Source organism: Fundulus heteroclitus, chromosome 3 (genome assembly GCF_011125445.2).
Source record: "Fundulus heteroclitus isolate FHET01 chromosome 3, MU-UCD_Fhet_4.1, whole genome shotgun sequence".
NCBI lineage: Eukaryota > Metazoa > Chordata > Actinopteri > Cyprinodontiformes > Fundulidae > Fundulus > Fundulus heteroclitus.
The window spans coordinates 46,972,039-46,994,315 of NC_046363.1; the positions used below are offsets into that span (position 1 = coordinate 46,972,039).

Below are 22,277 nucleotides of genomic sequence, written 5' to 3' on the forward strand. Positions count from 1 at the left end.
AGACCTGGATCAGAACCTCTGAGGGACCTGGATCAGAACCTCTGAGGGACCTGGATCAGAACCTCTCAGGGATCTGGATCAGAACCTCTGAGGGAACTAGATCAGAACCTCTGAGGGACCTGGATCAGAACCTCTGAGGGACCTGGATCAGAACTTGGATCAGAACCTCTCAGGGACCTGGATCAGAACCTCTGAGGGACTTGGATCAGAACCTGAACTAGATCAGAACCTCTGAGAGACCTGGATCAGAACCTCTGAGGGAGCTGGATCAGAACCTCTCAGGGATCTGGATCAGAACCTCTCAGGGAACTAGATCAGAACCTCTCAGGGATCTGGATCAGAACCTCTCACGGAACTGGATCAGAACCTCTGAGGGACCTGGATCAGAACCTCTGAGGGACCTGGATCAGAACCTCTCATGGATCTGGATCAGAACCTCTCAGGGAACTAGATCAGAACCTCTGAGGGACCTGGATCAGAACCTCTGAGGGACCTGGATCAGAACCTCTCATGGATCTGGATCAGAACCTCTCATGGATCTGGATCAGAACCTCTCAGGGAACTAGATCAGAACCTCTGAGGGACCTATAGCTCCACCAGCTCCACCTCAGATCTCCTGCAAGCAGCAGGGAGGCACCAGGCGTTCAGCCAGCAGGGGGCGCAGATGATCGTTTCATCTTAAGTTTGATGCAGAGTCCATAAAAGCCGTCTGGTTCTGGTTTGCAGTGGGACAGAGTCTGAGAAATCTGTGAGAGCATCGAGCCTCTGGATCCCCTGGTACACCTGGTACACCTGTCACACCTGAGTGAATGAAGCAGGAAAGCAGCAGCAGGAAGCCATGATGGAGGAGTCCAGAATGGACTGGAAGCACGAAGGTGAAGCCGTGATAAAACGTTTCAGGCGTCTTTGGGAGAGTCCTGATAACCTAACGTCCTCAATATGAGGAGAAGTTCATTGTCCAATCAGGAGACTACATTAATGAACAGAGGCGGGACTTCCAACTGGACACAGGTGACGCTGCCTTTCTGACGTCACCTGAGCTGGTGGGGGAGGACTCCACCTGCTGAGGTGAGGAAGCTTCACTGAAAAAGATAAAAGAGAGTTCAGTTCCATTTAATAATTCAATAACCTTATTGTCATAGTAAAACAATTACAGGAACCCTGAAATGTAGACAGTAAAGTAAAATAAAAAAGAACAAAGCCACAATTGCTCACTCATGCTAATAATACACAATCTATTCAGTTATTTTCTGTTTTATTTAGAGCCCTAAAGCCCAGCTAGCGCTTCCACTTGGAGGATTTCACTTTCCCAGGAAAAAGACCCTGATGTGGGGGTAGGACTTTTTAGGAAGCCTGGGCCAAGAAAACGGATGGAGTCAGAGACATGGAGGATGGAGTCAGAGACCACGGAGGATGGAGTCAGAAACGTGGAGGATGGAGTCAGAAACATGGAGGATGGAGTCAGAAACGTGGAGGATGGAGTCAGAAACATGGAGGATGGAGTCAGAAACATGGAGGATGGAGTCAGAATCATGGAGGATGGAGTCAGAGACATGGAGGATGGAGTCAGAAACATGGAGGATGGAGTCAGAGACATGGAGGATGGAGTCAGAGACGTGGAGGATGGAGTCAGAATCATGGAGGATGGAGTCAGAATCATGGAGGATGGAGTCAGAATCATAGAGGATGGAGTCAGAATCATGGAGGATGGAGTCAGAGACATAGAGGATGGAGTCAGAGACATGGAGGATGGAGTCAGAATCATGGAGGATGGAGTCAGAATCATAGAGGATGGAGTCAGAAACATGGAGGATGGAGTCAGAAACATGGAGGATGGAGTCAGATACATGGAGGATGGAGTCAGAAACATGGAGGATGGAGTCAGAGATATGGAGGATGGAGTCAGAGACATGGAGGATGGAGTCAGAAACATGGAGGATGGAGTCAGAGACATGGAGGATGGAGTCAGACACACGGAGGATGGAGTCAGAAACACGGAGGATGGAGTCAGAGACATGGAGGATGGAGTCAGAGACATGGAGGATGGAGTCAGAAACATGGAGGATGGAGTCAGATACATGGAGGATGGAGTCAGAGACATGGAGGATGGAGTCAGAATCATGGAGGATGGAGTCAGAATCATAGAGGATGGAGTCAGAATCATGGAGGATGGAGTCAGAGACATGGAGGATGGAGTCAGAGACACGGAGGATGGAGTCAGAGACATGGAGGATGGAGTCAGAGACACGGAGGATGGAGTCAGAGACACGGAGGATGGAGTCAGAGACATGGAGGATGGAGTCAGAGACATGGAGGATGGAGTCAGAGACACGGAGGATGGAGTCAGAGACATGGAGGATGGAGTCAGAGACACGGAGGATGGAGTCAGAGACACGGAGGATGGAGTCAGAGACACGGAGGATGGAGTCAGAGACACGGAGGATGGAGTCAGACACATGGAGGATGGAGTCAGAGACACGGAGGATGGAGTCAGAGACACGGAGGATGGAGTCAGAAACACGGAGGATGGAGTCAGAGACACGGAGGATGGAGTCAGAGACACGGACGATGGAGTCAGAGACACGGAGGATGGAGTCAGAGACACGGAGGATGGAGTCAGAGACACGGAGGATGGAGTCAGACACATGGAGGATGGAGTCAGAGACATGGAGGATGGAGTCAGAGACATGGAGGATGGAGTCAGAGACACGGAGGATGGAGTCAGACACATGGAGGATGGAGTCAGAGACATGGAGGATGGAGTCAGAGACACGGAGGATGGAGTCAGAGACACGGAGGATGGAGTCAGACACATGGAGGATGGAGTCAGAGACACGGAGGATGGAGTCAGAGACACGGAGGATGGAGTCAGACACATGGAGGATGGAGTCAGAGACACGGAGGATGGAGTCAGAGACACGGAGGATGGAGTCAGAGACACGGAGGATGGAGTCAGAGACACGGAGGATGGAGTCAGAAAGATGGAGGATGGAGTCAGAGACATGGAGGATGGAGTCAGAAACATGGAGGATGGAGTCAGACACATGGAGGATGGAGTCAGAGACACGGAGGATGGAGTCAGAGACACGGACGATGGAGTCAGAGACACGGAGGATGGAGTCAGAGACACGGAGGATGGAGTCAGACACATGGAGGATGGAGTCAGAGACACGGAGGATGGAGTCAGAAACATGGAGGATGGAGTCAGAGACACGGAGGATGGAGTCAGAGACACGGAGGATGGAGTCAGAGACACGGAGGATGGAGTCAGAGACACGGAGGATGGAGTCAGAGACACGGAGGATGGAGTCAGACACATGGAGGATGGAGTCAGAGACACGGAGGATGGAGTCAGAGACACGGACGATGGAGTCAGAGACACGGAGGATGGAGTCAGAGACACGGAGGATGGAGTCAGACACATGGAGGATGGAGTCAGAGACATGGAGGATGGAGTCAGAGACACGGAGGATGGAGTCAGACACATGGAGGATGGAGTCAGAAACATGGAGGATGGAGTCAGAGACACGGAGGATGGAGTCAGAAACATGGAGGATGGAGTCAGAGACATGGAGGATGGAGTCAGAGACATGGAGGATGGAGTCAGAGACATGGAGGATGGAGTCAGAAACATGGAGGATGGAGTCAGAAACATGGAGGATGGAGTCAGAGACATGGAGGATGGAGTCAGAGACATGGAGGATGGAGTCAGAGACATGGAGGATGGAGTCAGAAACATGGAGGATGGAGTCAGGATGGACGCAGCAGAGACCCGTAAATGGAGGAAAACTACCATGGAAGTCCTGCGTGCTGCACCTCTGTTTGTGCTGGTAAGTGAGAGGCGAGCGGACCTGAGCCCGGCCTGACGTCACTGGTGCTGCAGGCTGAGTGCAGGAGGGCGGAGCGCAGGTGGAAAACGGACAGGCTGCATCTTTTGGCATTGTCAAGGAGAGCCTTTGTGCTGTCAGAGGATTGTTGAGGCTGAGAAGAATAAACATCTCTGACATAACTGCGTCTGACTGGAACAACCCCAGAGTTCTGTTTAAAACCATAGACACTGCTCTCAACGCTCAAACCAGGTTTGTTGGTTTTGACGCCTCCACTGAACTCTGGGAAAGCTTCCTCCACTTTTTCACTGATAAAATTATCAACCAGAGCTTGTATCTTTCAGCCTTTTTATGACCAATGACCTGAGTTGTAACACCTGCCTGATGGCATCAGTTCGAACAGGGAGTGCTTCCTGTTTTAATACTCAGACGGAGGTTTACACAGGTGTCAGTTACCTGTCTGGGTGAGGATTCTCTCTGTCCAACCACTGCTCACCTGGAAACACACAGGAAGGTCACACCTTCAACCTTCAGGTTTGGACCTGATCTAATGTTCTGCTGAGGTACACCTGGTGGCTCAGGTGTTTCGACGCATGTTTAGGTATATCGGTCCAGAGAACTCACCTTGGTGCAGCTTCTCTGATGGCACTGAACTGAAACACAGATGCAACTTTATGGTTACAGGCTGGCTGCACACCTAAACTGCAGGTAACAGGTAACCTTAGATAAACTGATGAAAGACTGTTAATGCTGGCATCTTACCGCTGGAATCCAGGTGTTAGACTCGCACCGTCACTGACTCCGCCCTCTGATGACCTGGTCGGCTCTGCTGCTGACTGTCCACCTGAGCTTGCCTCACCTTTACGTCCTGCGTCTGGGGACAATCAGGTGTTACCATAGAAACTGGTGACAATCGGGCGTTACCATAGCAACAAAAGACTGAAAACAATCAAGCTAAAACTCACCTGGAGCCTCTAGTCTTTGCCCACCTGATTGCTGATTAGCTGCCAGACTTGGTGCTGTGCCACTCTTCCTGTGTTCACAGAGAACACGAATAAGTCAGAACATGTGACCAATCACCAAGCGTGTTTGTGTTTCAGCAACAGTCACCTGACATCCTGTCCACCAGGTGAGCTGTGAGGGTGTGGCAGGTATAGGCAGGTCCTGTCGGGGTGTGGCCTCTGAGGGTGGAGAGCAGCAGAAACATCTGATGGCTGATTTATAACGAGATGAGTGAGCTGCAGGTGTGGTTGTGTAGTTGCTCTGTGGGTGGAGTCAGGTTGTGTAGTTGCTCTGTGGGTGGAGTCATGTTGTGTAGTTGCTCTGTGGGTGGAGTCATGTTGTGTTTTGCTCTGTGGGTGGAGTCATGTTGTGTAGTTGCTCTGTGGGTGGAGTCATGTTGTGTAGTTGCTCTGTGGGTGGAGTCATGTTGTGTAGTTGCTCTGTGGGTGGAGTCAGGTTGTGTTTTGCTCTGTGGGTGGAGTCATGTTGTGTAGTTGCTCTGTGGGTGGAGTCATGTTGTGTTTTGCTCTGTGGGTGGAGTCATGTTGTGTAGTTGCTCTGTGGGTGGAGTCATGTTGTGTTTTGCTCTGTGGGTGGAGTCATGTTGTGTAGTTGCTCTGTGGGTGGAGTCAAGTTGTGTAGTTGCTCTGTGGGTGGAGTCATGTTGTGTTTTGCTCTGTGGGTGGAGTCATGTTGTGTTTTGCTCTGTGGGTGGAGTCATGTTGTGTTTTGCTCTGTGGGTGGAGTCATGTTGTGTAGTTGCTCTGTGGGTGGAGTCATGTTGTGTTTTGCTCTGTGGGTGGAGTCATGTTGTGTAGTTGCTCTGTGGGTGGAGTCAAGTTGTGTAGTTGCTCTGTGGGTGGAGTCATGTTGTGTTTTGCTCTGTGGGTGGAGTCATGTTGTGTTGGACTCTGTGGGTGGAGTCATGTTGTGTTTTGCTCTGTGGGTGGAGTCATGTTGTGTTTTGCTCTGTGGGTGGAGTCATGTTGTGTTTTGCTCTGTGGGTGGAGTCATGTTGTGTTTTGCTCTGTGGGTGGAGTCATGTTGTGTAGTTGCTCTGTGGGTGGAGTCATGTTGTGTTGTTGCTCTGTGGGTGGAGTCATGTTGTGTAGTTGCTCTGTGGGTGGAGTCATGTTGTGTTTTGCTCTGTGGGTGGAGTCATGTTGTGTTGTGCTCTGTGGGTGGAGTCATGTTGTGTAGTTGCTCTGTGGGTGGAGTGATGTTGTGTTGTGCTCTGTGGGTGGAGTCATGTTGTGTTTTGCTCTGTGGGTGGAGTCATGTTGTGTTTTGCTCTGTGGGTGGAGTCATGTTGTGTTGTGCTCTGTGGGTGGAGTCATGTTGTGTAGTTGCTCTGTGGGTGGAGTCATGTTGTGTAGTTGCTCTGTGGGTGGAGTCATGTTGTGTTTTGCTCTGTGGGTGGAGTCATGTTGTGTAGTTGCTCTGTGGGTGGAGTCAAGTTGTGTAGTTGCTCTGTGGGTGGAGTCATGTTGTGTTTTGCTCTGTGGGTGGAGTCATGTTGTGTAGTTGCTCTGTGGGTGGAGTCATGTTGTGTTTTGCTCTGTGGGTGGAGTCATGTTGTGTTGTGCTCTGTGGGTGGAGTCATGTTGTGTAGTTGCTCTGTGGGTGGAGTCATGTTGTGTTTTGCTCTGTGGGTGGAGTCATGTTGTGTAGTTGCTCTGTGGGTGGAGTCATGTTGTGTTTTGCTCTGTGGGTGGAGTCATGTTGTGTTGTGCTCTGTGGGTGGAGTCATGTTGTGTAGTTGCTCTGTGGGTGGAGTCATGTTGTGTTTTGCTCTGTGGGTGGAGTCATGTTGTGTTTTGCTCTGTGGGTGGAGTCATGTTGTGTAGTTGCTCTGTGGGTGGAGTCATGTTGTGTTGTGCTCTGTGGGTGGAGTCATGTTGTGTAGTTGCTCTGTGGGTGGAGTCATGTTGTGTTTTGCTCTGTGGGTGGAGTCATGTTGTGTAGTTGCTCTGTGGGTGGAGTCATGTTGTGTTTTGCTCTGTGGGTGGAGTCAAGTTGTGTAGTTGCTCTGTGGGTGGAGTCATGTTGTGTTTTGCTCTGTGGGTGGAGTCAAGTTGTGTAGTTGCTCTGTGGGTGGAGTCATGTTTTGTAGTTGCTCTGTGGGTGGAGTCATGTTGTGTTTTGCTCTGTGGGTGGAGTCATGTTGTGTAGTTGCTCTGTGGGTGGAGTCATGTTGTGTTTTGCCCTGTGGGTGGAGTCATGTTGTGTTTTGCCCTGTGGGTGGAGTCATGTTGTGTAGTTGCTCTGTGGGTGGAGTCATGTTGTGTTTTGCCCTGTGGGTGGAGTCATGTTGTGTTTTGCCCTGTGGGTGGAGTCATGTTGTGTTTTGCTCTGTGGGTGGAGTCATGTTGTGTAGTTGCTCTGTGGGTGGAGTCATGTTGTGTTTTGCCCTGTGGGTGGAGTCATGTTGTGTTTTGCTCTGTGGGTGGAGTCATGTTGTGTTGTGCTCTGTGGGTGGAGTCATGTTGTGTGGTGCTGTTGTGTCTGCAGGTGCCATGCTCCAACCTGTGTCACAGCCAGACTCTGCTGCAGAGCTGCAGACAGATGCTCCACCAGGCGGTCCTGAACTCCTTCAGCTTCCTGACAACAACAACTGCAGCTGTGGTTGGTCAGAACCATTCAAGGCAAATTTATTTATAAAGCACAAATTAGTACAGAGAGAATGCAAAGTGCTTTACATGATTAAAATATAGGAAAATAAAACAGAATAAAAGCAAGTAGAGATAGAATGTAGAAACAAAATAGAACATTAAAAACAGTAGAACAGTTTAACTAGAACAGTCAAAGTTAATCCTAAACAAATGTGATTTTAATCTTGATTTAAAGGAACTCAGGCTTTCTGCACTTTTCCAGTTTTCTGGGAGTTTGTTCCTGATCAGTGGAGCACAGGAACTAAATGCTGCTTCTCCATGTCTGGTTCTGGTTCTGGTTCTGCAGAGCAGGCTGGAGCCAGAAGACCTGAGTGGTCTGGAGGGTTGATGCCCTGATAACAAGTCTGTGATGGATTTAGGTGCTAATTCAGAACCGGGTCCATGTTCTCTACGTTCTTAGTCTTAGTGAGGACTTCAGAACCGGGTCCATGTTCTCTACGTTCTTAGTCTTAGTGGAAGGACTTCAGAACCAGGTCCATGTTCTCTACGTTCTTAGTCTTAGTGGAAGGACTTCAGAACCGGGTCCATTTCTCTACGTTCTTAGTCTTGTTTTTATTCAGTTAAAGAACATTTTGTCTCCTCCTGCATTGATTTCTTCTATTTCCTCAGAGGCTGAACTGGTTCATAGTCACCTGGTGACATGGTGATGTAGAGCTGTGTGTCGTCTGCATAGTGATGGTAGCTGATGATGTTTATGATCTGAGCTAGAGGAGCATGTAGATCTAGAACAGGAGGAACCCAGGATGGAACCTTGGAGAACCCCACATGTGATTTATGTCGTCTCTGATGTAAAGTTACCTGCTGACACTAAAAGTCCTTTAAGTAGGATTTAAACCAGTGGAGAGCTGCAGCAGAGAGGCCGACCCAGTTCTCCTGATGTTCTAACAGGATGGAGTGATCCACAGTATCAATGCTGCACTGAGGTCCAACAGAACCAGCACTGAGGTTCTGAGGTCCATCAGAACCAGCACTGAGGTCCACCAGAACCAACACTGAGGTCCATCAGAACCAGCACTGAGGTTCTGAGATCCATCAGAACCAGCACTGATGTTCTGAGGTCCATCAGAACCAGCACTGAGGTTCTGAGGTCCAACAGAACCAGCACTGAGGTCCAATAGAACCAGCACTGAGGTCCATCAGAACCAGCACTGAGGTTCTGAGGTCCAACAGAACCAGCACTGAGGTTCTGAGGTCCATCAGAACCAGCACTGAGGTCCACCAGAACCAACACTGAGGTCCATCAGAACCAGCACTGAGGTTCTGAGATCCATCAGAACCAGCACTGATGTTCTGAGGTCCATCAGAACCAGCACTGAGGTTCTGAGGTCCAACAGAACCAGCACTGAGGTCCAATAGAACCAGCACTGAGGTCCATCAGAACCAGCACTGAGGTTCTGAGGTCCAACAGAACCAGCACTGAGGTTCTGAGGTCCAATAGAACCAGCACTGAGGTCCAACAGAACCAGCACTGAGGTTCTGAGGTCCACCAGAACCAGCACTGAGGTCCAACAGAACCAGCACTGAGGTTCTGAGGTCCAACAGAACCAGCACCTTGATCAGGGCGGTCTCTGTACTGTGGTGAGGAAACCTGACTGGAGAACATCAAAGCGGCTGGTCGTTGTTAAGAAGGTGTTTAATTGTTGAAACTCAGCTTTTTCAATAATCTACTGATAAAGGAGGTTTGAGATGGGCCTGAAGTTCTGGAGGAGAACTTTGTCTAAATTATTCTTTTTCAGCAGTGGTTTGATAATTGCTGTTTTTAGGGACTGGAGGAAAACTCCTGACAGAAGGGACGTGTTTATTATCTGAGTCTGATCAGACGCTATGACAGGCAGAACGTTCTTAAAGAACGCTGTGGGTAGAACATCAAGGCAGCAGGAGGAGGAACTTAGCTGCTGAATAATCTCTTCTAAGCTTTTGGAGTTTATTTGGCTGAATTGGGACATTTTGTCAGGATAAGTTCCTGCTGGATACGGCTTTGGTTCTGGTGTTGATATGGAAGTACAAAGTGATCCTCTAATTTTTAGGATTTTCTCAGTAAAGAAGTTAGAAAGTTCATTACAGGCCCTGGTGGAGTGGAGTTCAGAAGTTACGGACACAGGAGGGTTTGTTAACCTGTCGGCTGTGGAAAATAAGACACGAGCGTTATTAATGTTTTTCTTCATGATCTCAGAGAAGAAAGATTCTCTTGCATTTTTCAATTGTACAGTCATGGCCAAAAGTATTGAGAATGACACAAATATTATATTTTCACATGATCTGCTGCCCTCTGGTCTTGCTCTAGGCCTTGTTCCAATACTCACCGCCTCACAGTGCGTTCAGATGCACTCACACCTGCCTGCTGCCATTCCTGAGCAAGCTCTGCACTGGTGGTAGCCTCATCCAGCAGCTGAAACACTTTTAAGAGGCGGTCCTGGCGCTTGCTGGTCTTTCTTGGGCGCCCTGGAGCCTTTTTGGCAACAATGGAACCTCTCTCCTTGAAGTTCTTGATGATGCCATAGATTGTTTACTGAGGTGCAATCTTTCTAGCTGACATTCTCTTTCCTGTTAGGCCATTTTTGGGCAGTGCAATGATGACTGCACGTGTTTCTTTAGAGATAACCATGGTTCACAGAAGAGAAACAATGATGCCAAGCACCAGCCTCTTTTTAAAGTGTCCAGTGGTGTCATTCTGACTTAATCATGACAGATTGATCTCCAGCCCTGTCCTCATCACCACCCACACCTGTGTTAATGGAGCAATCACTGAAACCATGTTAGCTGCTCCTTTAAGGCAGGGCTGCAATGACGTTCAAATGTGTTTTGGGGGATAAAGTTCATTTTGTAGCCAAATATTGACTTTGGAATTAATTGCTGTTACGCTGATCACTCTTTATAACATTCTGGAGTGTATGCAAATTGCCGTTATAAAAACTGAAGCAGTAGACTGTAAATATTAACATTTGAATCATTCTCAATACTTTTGGCCATGACTATACGTTATATCTGTAAAGTCTCTCTTTATAGATGTCGTAGTGAACCTGCAGTCTGTTCTTTCTCCACCTGCGTTCAGCTTTTCCACATTCCCTTTTTTCACCTCTAACTGCTGGAGCATTTCTCCAAGGAGATTTTTTCTTCCCGGAAAGAACTTTCACTTTGACTGGAGCAATGCAGTCAATGATGTCTGAGACTTTAGACTGAAAGTTATCTACTAGCTCATCTACTGAGTTGCAGCCCAAGGTTGAAGTAGCAGAGTAAGCTTGAATAAAGGTTTCCGTGGCATTGTCCTTAAAAGGTGCGTTTTCTTATGATGTCCCTTTGGCTAAATGAGTCACTGGTAATTGTGCTTTCAAAGGTAACAGAAAAATGATCAGATAGGGCAACATCAGTTACATTGACCTGTGAAATCTTTAGACCTTTAGTGATGATCAAGTCTAAAATATGTCCCTGTTTGTGTGTTGGCTGTTTAACATGTTGAGGTAAACCAAAGTTTCTAAGTGTGTCACACAGTTTTGCACTTCTGTCTTCAGGGTTGTCAACGTGAAAGTTGAAGTCTCCAACAATAATTAAAAAGTCATAATCAACACATATCACAGAAAGCAGGTCACTAAGATCATTAAAAAAGTTTGATGTGGACTTAGGAGGCCTGTAAACATTCAGAAACATAGTTCGTACCGGGCCCTTTACCTGGAGAGCCAAATGTTCAAAAGAATCGAATTTTCCCAAAAACACCTTTTTACACTTTAGTGAATAATTAAACAATGTTGCTACTCCTCCACCTTTCCTTTGCTGTCTGCTCTCACAAAGAAAATTGTAGTTTGGAGGTGTTGACTCCATCAGTATAGCTGCTTCACTAAATTCATGTAACCATGTTTGTGTTAAAACATTACATCAAGTTTATTGTTAATAATGAAGTCATTAATTAAAAGGGATTTTCCTGAAAGAGATCTAATATTTAGTAAACCCAGTTTATATGACTTAGTGGTTGATACTGTCTCTGTGGCAGGTTGCATCTGACAGTTTATGACTTTTAAGTATTTGTTCCTGTTTATTCTTTTGTTTTTCTTATTTCTGCCACGTATTATCACAGATATTCCATAATCTCTGGCAAAAGGCCCAAGCTGATGCTGGAAACTGTCATGTCTGATAAACGTGTGGCCAGGGCCCGATCTGTCTCAGATCTGAGGATCTGAGGCCTTTAGAAAATCCTGGTTTATTTACAGCAGAATGGCAGAATGTGGAGAAGATGTCATCTGTAGGCCAATCTTAAATACTTTGTTCATGTTGGGAGGAAATTCCAGAAAAGGAACTTCTGGGCTTTGTGGAGAAGAAGGGGAGGCGGGTCCAGTCTGGACCGGTGTTTGTGAAGATGGCGGTTCTTGGTCCTGTCTTTGTCCTGCTGAGATCTGGGATGAATCGTCCTGTAGCTCTGACAACGCCTCATTCTGTGTCATCTTTCTGGCCATCTTTATCTTGGATTGTTCGGGCTGCACTGGGCTTATCATTTGTTTTGGCACTGAATGTACTTTGTTTTGGGACAAAGCTGATGATGCATGGTTCACAGAATAGAAGATGTTTGAAATCAGCCGTTTTGCACCTGACCCATTTAGAGGGATGAGAAACCATTGTCGCTGAACAGATGTCTCCTCTCCCAGAAGATGTTAAAGTTGTCTATGAAGGTTACAGTTGTTTGTTTGTATGTTTTTTCCAGCCATTTGTTTAGCATCAGAATCCTGGAAAAAAATCTCGTCTCCACAATTAACGGGCGCATGAGGGCCACTGAGAAACACCTTGACATTCAGGCCATCAACAAAGTTCAGTAGACGAATGTAATCCTCTTTCAATACTTCTGATTTTCTTATCTGGGTGGCGTCGCCCAGGGCTTCAGCTTGTATTATGAGTTTTTCCAGAGTCGGGCGTTCTTTCAAGATCCTTGGAAGGATGTCTGAAACATCAGACACCAGGGCACAGTTCCTATCGTTATAAATCAACACCTCTGTGTTTTTCTTGTTACAGAAATGTTTAATCCCACTTACAGATCCATTGAATAATATCAGGGTCCTTGGCCCCATGGCATGTCTTCTCTCTGGTAGCTTAGTGTTGACATACCTCTGAATGTTGCTGTGATTCTCCTGGGTCACATTTTGGAGCGGAGCAAATCTATTTCGTAATGGAATTCCAACATTTCCAGCTGGTTTACTCCTATCATTTGTTGTGAGAACAGCCCGCTGTTGTTTCACTTGTCCTGGGACATCTCTCTGTAGTCTCGGCCAGTTTTCTTTGTCTAGGTGTGGGGTTCGTTGATCCTTTGGTTTTGCACCCAGAGTGGTCCAGGGATTCTCATTTTCCTCAGGGAACTGTTTGTTCGCTGAGTCGCTGGGCTGGTGGTCACCGCTCGGAATCACAGGCAGGGTTGTTTCATTTCCATGCGCAGCGTTTACATCAGGGATGGGCAACTTCCATGATAAAGAGGGCCACATTTTTTTCAGTATGACCATTGGAGGGCCACATGACCACGCACTTCAAATAATTGGATATGAAAGACGCTACAAATTATTCTCAATAAGAACAAATTTTAGATGAATTTATATCTGTATGTTTACTGCACCAACATATAACTATTTTCTGCATATAAATGCATTTTAATATGTCCTTAAGCAAAAGACAAACCGTTTGCTTTAAAAAAAAATTGCAAAAAAGGAATTTAAACTCCATATCAATGCATTCAGGAGCATGGGTCATTTCAAATTTACAAGGAAAGAGGCATAAAACGGAACAGAACTTAACTCAAACAATAATGTGTCTATCCAGAAACTGTGTGGGCTTTCTTACAATACTGAATGCTCTATAATTGTATTTCTGTTACTTTTTGATTATGCACATCTGTTAGCTTTTTATTCTGAAAAATCTAATGTCCCATGCTCCTGAATGCACCATAGTTTTCTGACGCTCATGAATGCATCACACTGGTCTGTGAACGCGGTGCTGCACATCTTCTGCTTAAGACAAAGCTTTGCAGTTTCAAAACTCACGTCGGCTCTCACGGTTTATGTTGTGTGTGAATGACAAGAGACCAAAAAAAATTCCCCATGTCCGTACTTCTTCCCATTTTGTCTTTCTTCCTCGCTGTTGCAAAGCGGCCCATGCCCGCTATTGTTTGGGTACGGCCCCCTATCGGTCAAAAGGATAATTACAAGTTTTTTTTTTTTTTTTTTTGGTTTTTCATCATTATTAAATTATTATTGATCTATTCGCGGGCCACACTGAGTGATGACGAGGGCCGTGTGCGGCCCCCGGGCTGCCAGTTGCCCATCCCTGGTTTACATCATAATTCACTTCGAGTTGACAGATTTTCAGTTCCATAACAGGTATCTTCTTTAAAAGCTTGTCAAAGTCCATTGTGGTGAAGGTAGGCATCTTTTCAAAATCAAAATAAAAAAATAAATAAAAGAAAATGAATAAATTAACTAAATCCAACTTTCTGTGGTTTTGGTTAAGAGATAAAAAGGAGATAAAAAGTAAAAGGCAGGAAAATGCAAGCAAGCAGGGAGCAGAGAAAAAAGCGTCCGAGCAGGCAGAGAGGCGGAGAGCATAAGGCCGTATCTGATATATGATTGGCTCAATGTGACTAATTCAATCTGTTAAACTATTATTTTAGAGATGAAATGTTTGTCAGACATCAGTTATGGATCAGTGATGGGATTTATGTCTGATGCCACATATCAGATCCTGACCTCAGCGGACGTCTGGAGAAGCCGCAGCCATGAGGGTGACACACCTGCCTAAAGCAAGCTAAATGGGAGGAGTTATTAAAGCAGGAATCTGTCTAAGAAACACCTGAGGTACAAAAAGGTGCCAAATGATCATGTGACCACTCCCCGCAGGTGTGAGAAGTACTACCTTGCAGTAAGAGAGCGTGCTCACAGCTTGCTTGTAGAGCTGAACAGCTTTCTGAAGTTTCTTCTGCCTCAGGTAACACTCAGCCAGCAGCTCACATACCTGGACCTCAGCCAGGTGGTCCTCTGCAAAGACACATGTGGAGTCAACAGGTAACACACCTGTCTCCATAAAACGCACAGAAAACACACCTGGCCTCTGTAAACACCCACCAGTGCCTAATACCTGTGTCTCTGAATCCCTGCAGCGCGAGGATGAAGCTCTCTGCTGCCTCCTGGTCATCCCCCAGCTGACTGCAGGCCATGGCCAGATTATTGAAACACCGAGCCTGATCGGCACGGCAACCCAGAGAGCCTGCAGGTACACACACCTGTACGTCACACTCAGAGGAGGTATAGTCACATCTCTTGGACTACTGAGGGGTCTGTTCAGGGACTAGCTGCTGGTCCGTGGACAGTGAGGTGAAACATCGGTGTTCTCAGGTGTCTGACAGGAAACTTCATCTAAGCATGCTTCACTCACCGTACAGTCCTGCAGCCAGCCTGTGATAATCCACCGCAGAGCTGAACTTCCCCAAAGAGTTCAGGGCTGCTCCGAGGTTCTGCAGCAGTTTGGCCAGCAGGGGGGGTCTCTGAGCTGCCAGCTCCAGCGCTGGCTGAAAACATGTCACCGCCTCCTGGAAACACCTGATGCGACAGTAGGAAACACCCACAGACAGGTAGAGCTCACCTGGACAACATGAGTGGAGTTACTGATCCATTCGATGCGTTCTAAAAAAATGGGGCTAATAACGGTTGATTACCCAGAGTGCTTGGATCCCCAACACTGTTGCTCAAACGCAAACACTCGGTCAGCCTGTCTTTGACGTCGTCATGGCTGAACTGATCTGAATGGACCATGTGACTTCCTGCCTCTTTAAGGGCGGCGGCTGCAGAATCCAACATGGAGGCTACTTTGTAACTCTCTGCTGCTCGAAGAAAACTCTGCACTGCCAAAGACCAATCCTGCAACACACACGACACAGGTCTTACAAACAACACCTGTCAGAACACCTGTAACACAGAACACCTGTCAGAGCACCTGTCAGAGCACCTGCCAGAACACCTGTCAGAAAACCTGTAAGGCAGAACACCTGTAACACAGAACACCTGTATCACAGAACACCTGTCAGAGCACCCGGAACACAGAACACCTGTAACACAGAACACCTGTAACACAGAACACCTGCCAGAGCACCTGTCAGAGCACCTGTAACACAGAACACCTGTAACACAGAACACCTGTCAGAGCACCTGTCAGAACACCTGTAAGTCAGAACACCTGTAACACAGAACACCTGTAACACAGAACACCTGCCAGAACACCTGTAACACAGGACACCTGTCAGAGCACCCGGAACACAGAACACCTGGAACACAGAACACCTGTCAGAACACCTGTCAGAGCACCTGTAACACAGAACACCTGTAACACAGAACACCTGCCAGAACACCTGTAACACAGGACACCTGTCAGAGCACCCGGAACACAGAACACCTGTAACACAGAACACCTGTCAGAGCACCCGGAACACAGAACACCTGGAACACAGAACACCTGCCAGAGCACCTGTCAGAGCACCTGTAACACAGAACACCTGTAACACAGAACACCTGCCAGAACACCTGTCAGAACACCTGTAAGTCAGAACACCTGTAACACAGAACACCTGTAACACAGAACACCTGCCAGAACACCTGTAACACAGGACACCTGTCAGAGCACCCGGAACACAGAACACCTGTAACACAGAACACCTGTCAGAGCACCCGGAACACAGAACACCTGGAACACAGAACACCTGTCAGAACACCTGGATCACAGAACACCTGGAACACAGAACACCTGTCAGAACACCTGTCAGAGCACCTGGATCACAGAACACCTGGAACACAGAACACCTGTCAGAGCACTTGTCAGAGCACCTGGAACACAGAACACCTGGAACACAGAACACCTGTCAGAACACCTGTCAGAGCACCTGGAACACAGAACACCTGTCAGAGAACCTGGAACACAGAACACCTGGAACACAGAACACCTGGAACACAGAACACCTGTCAGAGCACCTGGAACACAGAACACCTGGAACACAGAACACCTGGAACACAGAACACCTGGAACACAGAACACCTGCCAGAACACCTGTCAGAGCACCTGTAACACAGAACATCTGGAACACAGAACACCTGTCAGAGCACCTGTAACACAGAACACCTGGAACACAGAACACCTGTCAGAGCACCTGGAACACAGAACACCTGGAACACAGAACACCTGTCAGAAGAGCTGTACCACAGAACACCTGTGACTCAAACAGAATCTAAAGATATCTCCGCAGCTCCTGACAGACTAGATTCAGTCTGCTCTCCAGAGACTCCAGGGACACAACAACACGGATCTAAGGGCGAGAAACGAGGATTTTACAGGATATGTTCCCTTCAAATTATGAGGAGCAGTGGTTGGTGGACAAGGGAAGCAGTGAGATCTAAGTATGGGAATGACGGGACGCTGCTAGGGAAGCATGACAGGAAAATCAGCTGACCCAGAATAAAAACCCAGTGAGGCTTACAGAACTCTGAGATAATCACAGCACCAAGACTGAAAGATTACGAGACACTAACCAGAAAACACAAAACGATCAAGCTAAATCAGGTTAAAATTCTGGTTCTGGTTAAGATTTGTTCCAGGTTTTGGTTCTGACGGGGCATCAGGTTAAGATATGGTTCTGGTCCTGCCTGTCTAGGTCAGATTTAGAGAATTATGCTATTTTTCAGATTGTGGTTTTGGTTCTTTTCTGATATCAAGCTCGGTTCTGTATTTAGGTCTGGTCCAAAGAGCTTAGGGTTCTGGTTCTGACCTGTATTCTGCTGTAGCAGTGGCCCATTTCCATGCAGGCGTCCCCCTCACTGCCTCCGTCTCCCTGCGACCTGTACAACTGAGCGGCCTGCAGGAAGCAGGCGGTGGCCTCTTGGCTCTGTCCCAGTGCATTGTGGGCCAGCGCCATGTTGAACTGGAGGTCTGGGAGCCGCTCAGCCTTTGGACCGGACCGAGCCCGTCGCAGGAAGTCCAGTCCTTTGTGAGGTCGGCCTGCCTCCACATAGGCCGCTCCCAGATTAAAGCAACAGGCCCGTAGAACCCGAGAGTCCTGCAACTGATGGCACCAGAGTATGATGGGAAATGTAGTATCTAACAAAACCAAAGGACTACAACTGCAACCTCACTTCCGCTAATGGGTTAATATTTGATTCTGACTTGCCTCACCTACGTGTCCAAATGTCCACCTCACCTGTCAGTCACACCTGTCTGTCTTTCCTGTCTCACCTGTGGATCTTACCTGTGCAGCAATCTTCAGAGCTTGTTCGAAGCAGCTCAGAGCATCCTGTGGTCGTCCCTCCTGCAGAGCTGTGTGACCGGCGGATGTTAAGTCTTCAATGTGTGCGGTCTTCTTCTGCAACTTCCTGCTGCTCCTCCTCTTCACCTTCTTCTCCTCTGGAGGAGACTCATCCGAAGCCATGTTAAATCTGCAGCAGGTAAACTCACCTGGATGAAGTCTACAGGGAAAAAGGGGAACAGATGTCATCATTAAATCTTTATGAAATCGGATCGGGTTCTGAACCACCTCCAGAGGAACCACAACTCATGACTGGAGCTGAAGTGATAGACCTTGATGTGTCACAGTCACAGGTGGATAAAAATTCCTCAGGTGCTCTTCCACTCATCAGGTGTGAACCTGAGCTGGCTCAGATCCCACTGAGACTGAAGATACAGGTAGAAAGGCACCGATCCAACACCCAGACCAGTGCAGAACAAATAGCACCATGCTAAAGAACATGCAGAACTTTTTTAAACAATGTTTATTTCAAGCCTGATAACTTCACTCACAGGGCAAGGTGTACGGTTTAGGGTATCAGGTATCAGCCGACACACTCAGCCCAGGATCTATCGGATTAGATGGGGAAAAAACGGGATGGGTGCATCTATACAGGTCCAGTTGTCAGTCCTGCTGTCTGGTTCTGTCATGTTGGATGAGCTAAAAACCACTCTGATACTCTTGGACCATGTGATATGACCATATGATCCTGATTCAGGTAGGACACACCTGAGCTTTCTGCCACAGCCGCAGACGTGGAGCAGCTGCTGCAGAGGAGGAGGGATGAAAACTAATTTTCAATCTGAGACACATGGATCCAGAAAACACTGCAGACACTGGTTCCTGTTCCTGCAGCTGATGACGCTCAGGTGATGAGCCATTATGACGCAGCGCTGCTCTATGTAGGAATAAAGTCTAAAAAGCCGCATAGATCACTTGTCCTAAACACAGGCGGAGGTCGCATCCCATAAATAACCTGCGGACACCACTGACCACAGCTGATAACCTGGTTAACCACACCAGAAACTCACCTACCACTGAGGGTGCAGCTTACCTGCTGCCAGCTCATGGAAACACCAGCCAGCTAGCATGCTACTCGCTCTGTTAGTAGTTTGATGCGGTTGCTATGGTAACCGATATGCAGATAAAATCACCGTTTGATCAAAGTCTTCTTACCGACTCGGAAACATCTGTTTCCGGTTCTGTGATCTGATGTGGCTTGAAAGATAAGTTTAACATTCGCTTTAACATACAAGGCCAAACTACATAGACCAGAATCCACCGGAGCAGCCTTCTGGCCAATAGCAGACGCGGATGGCGATGGAGCCAATCAGAGAGCGGCGGGAGCTTTCAAACCTGAAACAGGAAGTGGATTGAAGCAGCGGCCAGTTGGCGTCTCGTTAGCGCTTAACGCACAGGTTTATTTTAGTGAGCTTAGCTTTAAAACACTCAAACTCTGGTTTTATCCCCTGAACTCGTCAGAAGGCGGTTATTAACCTGGCGGAGGACAAAGAACCGCAACAAAATGTCGGATTCAGCTGCAGGGAGCCGCTGTGAGTCTCTAAAAAGGCTTTTTCTTTAACAATTCTCATTATTCATGATATGTTTTTAATCATACGCAGTTATTTCAGTCGTGTTTAGTTTTTTTTTGACCAGCATTATTGTTAGATGTGAACATTGGTTTCTCTAAACTAACTAAACCAGACATGGAGAAGCAGCATTTAGTTCCTATGATCCACTGATCTGGAACAAACTCCCAGAAAACTGGAAAAGTGCTGAAAGCCTGAGTTCCTTTAGATCAAGATTAAAAAAACATCTGTTCAGGATTTTAACTGCTCTAGTTAAACTGTTCTACTGAAACATCATTAGTTCAACTTTGTAGTCCAACTGTTTATGTTTGGTTTTAGTTTCTATTTTTCCATGTTCTATTTTGTTTCTACATTTTATTCCTACTTGCTTTTAGTCTGTCCCCCCCCCCCCAATATTTTAATCATGTAAAGCACTTTGCATTGTCTCTGTACTAAAATGTGCTATACAAATACATTTGCCTTGCCTTAAACTGAAGCAGAAGCACAAAATGTCCCGTGGAAGGGTCAGGAGAAGCTGAAAGGTTCTAAGGTGGTTCTGTTCTGTGGTACCATGGTGGTTCTGTGAGGAGCAGCAGGACGTCATTTAGAATAAGCAAAGATGGCCGCAGGATGAAGGACTGGTCTTCCTGGGCTGTTCTAAGTCGACCGTTTGGTCAGTTTCTAGAGAAGTTCTGGAGAAGTACCGGTTCTCCTGCCTGGCAGTTATCCAGATGATTATCATCACTGTTGTCATTATTCATGCTGTTATGATGATTATTATTGTTTTTGTATTCGGCTTCAAACCCCTTTTTTCCAGGGAGCATGTTCCATGTTTTGTGGTTTCTGCTGATTCATCGTTGATTCACAGATGTATGAAAACCATGACTGATGTTACAGCTGTTAAGTTCTGCAGCTGTTAAGTTCTGCAGCTGTTAAGTTCTGCAGCTGTTAAGTTCTGCAGCTGTTAGGTTCTGCAGCTGTTAAGTTCTGCAGCAGTTTCTGCAGCTGTGGTCAGAGAAATTCAGCTGATCACAATAACAGCTGCAGTATTATAAGATTCACAGGGTTAGAACACAAATACTATCCTCCTGAGACCCAAGTGTTATTTTTTTTAAATTTCCAAGTTAAATGGGATTAGTAGGACCTAATAAGTTTGATAACTAAACTCTGTCATGATACAACAAATAGTTTTTGAAGAAAATCACGTCCTCATATGAGGACAATTAAATTCTTTGCATTACATTTTTTTTATTTGCAGTTTGGGATTAGAAGATCTCCATTACTATACACACAATTTCAGCTTTCTACAATCAGTAGTTTAAAAAAAAAAAAAAAGCTATGTGCCCATATGAGGATCTATATTCCCAAATGACACAATAAAGACATGATTGGGTGAAACAATGAAACTAATAAGAAGGGAATATTTCAGGCAACTATGATGGCTATCCAACTGTATAGGAAAGTAACAGAAAAACTCTGCAAAAAAGCAATCTGCATATCTAAAACAGCCCTTCTGGTTATCGGTGAAACTTTCAAAGGTGCAAACAGGTGTGTAGCTCAGACCCTGAACATGGTTCTGCAGAAAGAAACCTGTCCTTCCTGAACTGGTCTATGAAAAACTGCTGCAAAGCAATGTGTTCCTCTGCAAGCAGAGGAACACATTGCTTTTAGTGCACTGCACACATGATTTTCCAGGACAACCCTGCCCTCTGCAATGCATCAGACTTTTCAGATCAGCCATCTCTGGAACATGAGCAGCAGAACATGAGCAGCAGAACATGAGCAGCAGAACATGAGCAGCAGAACATGAGCAAACAGTGATATGTGGGATCAGAGTGACCCAAGATCCTTTCCTTGACTGTGCAGAATGTGCATTCTCACTCTGCACCTGCAACATGGGCATCTTTGTTCAGGACATCGAGCTTTTTGAGGAATACCTGAGCTACCAAAATGTGTAAAATGCAAAAATGATAGCCTTTCTTGAGATACTATTTTCCTAATAAACTTGGCATTATGGCAGCCATTTGTTAACAAGAGCAAGATCAGCGAAGTGCATCATCATGCTAATTGTCCCCTTCTTGGTGCGACACACTTTCAGGTTGCTCTTCAGGATGAAGAACCAATTACGTGACATTGCATGACTGATGGCAAGAATTCACGAAGCATTTGACCAGAACATCTTTGTTTGAGGATAATGTACACAAGATATCAAAACCAATGCACCTAACAAGTCATAGATCTCATAAACATAAACATTGAGAGATCTCCCAGTCTTAGCCAGTTACATTGCATTTGTGCAGTCAGTAGTTTCATCAGCTCTAAGTACTACTCCATGGAGTTCTGTGGCTGCCAATCTGCTCGCTCATAATTCAGTTTATCATCTGTACCCTGAAACTGAGCTAAGTTAGGAGAGAAAAGACTTCCAGTGATCACCACGTTCAGCATTTCAAGGTTCCCTGGGTTCGGGTTCTGACTCAGTGTCTTTGTTTACGTCTGCGTTTATGTACTTCTGTGGTAGTTCACACCTTTTCCCACTGTCAATATTATCACTGCTGAAGTGATTAGCTTCTGTTGCATCAGGCAGTAAATAATCATCAGAATCATCCAACGGTTGTTCTAAATGTAAGAGGTCCATATAAGTAATATGTTCGTCCACAAATGGATAATTTGATTCTCCATCTGATAAATCTTTAACATCAGAGTTGTCTACAATTGCCATTAGCAGTTTTTGACAATGTAAGTTTGCCTGTAATGATAAAATCAACCCTAAATTCAGATCAAAATCTATAACATAATTAGGTGGCTAATGTAACTTGCAAGATAATAATTTGTTGAAAGATTTACTACTAGCAAGAACTATTTACACTTGGGAATCATTATAAATATTTCCAGGTTAATTAAATCAAAATATGTGACTAAA

The 22,277-nt window shown here is 46.4% G+C and overlaps 2 protein-coding genes across 7 annotated transcripts in view; one reads left to right on the forward strand and one right to left on the reverse strand.

Annotated features, from left to right (window-relative positions):
* On the reverse strand, window positions 1-19,072 carry LOC105922752 (tetratricopeptide repeat protein 24). Of its 3 annotated transcripts, none has more exons than XM_036135650.1 (15): window positions 18,966-19,072; window positions 17,754-17,970; window positions 17,277-17,570; window positions 15,180-15,381; window positions 14,900-15,106; window positions 14,603-14,731; window positions 14,381-14,502; window positions 14,215-14,262; window positions 7,356-7,430; window positions 4,938-5,008; window positions 4,793-4,860; window positions 4,590-4,701; window positions 4,452-4,480; window positions 4,284-4,323; window positions 1-1,082 (listed from the first exon to the last, which is right to left on the reverse strand). In XM_036135650.1, exons 1-15 carry the CDS (start codon window positions 18,977-18,979, stop codon window positions 971-973), a joined length of 1,740 nt encoding a protein of 579 aa, XP_035991543.1. In that variant the 5' UTR covers window positions 18,980-19,072; the 3' UTR covers window positions 1-970. The 3 variants fall into 3 exon arrangements, with proteins under 3 accessions (XP_035991543.1, XP_035991545.1, XP_035991544.1); XM_036135652.1 differs by lacking the exon at window positions 18,966-19,072 and adding an exon at window positions 18,844-18,933; XM_036135651.1 differs by lacking the exons at window positions 14,215-14,262; window positions 18,966-19,072 and adding an exon at window positions 18,821-18,898 and having other exon boundaries at window positions 3-1,082.
* Window positions 17,932-22,277, forward strand: part of iqgap3 (IQ motif containing GTPase activating protein 3) — a 26,896-nt gene continuing 22,550 nt past the window's right edge. For 2 of the 4 annotated variants that reach the window (XM_036135646.1, XM_036135647.1), the window contains exon 1: window positions 19,133-19,342. In XM_036135646.1, the coding sequence (XP_035991539.1) occupies window positions 19,315-19,342 (28 nt within the window). In that variant the 5' untranslated portion in view covers window positions 19,133-19,314. Of the gene's footprint in view, window positions 17,950-19,132; window positions 19,343-22,277 lie in introns of those variants that run through there. The other 2 variants (XM_036135649.1, XM_036135648.1) reach the window with 2 other exon arrangements.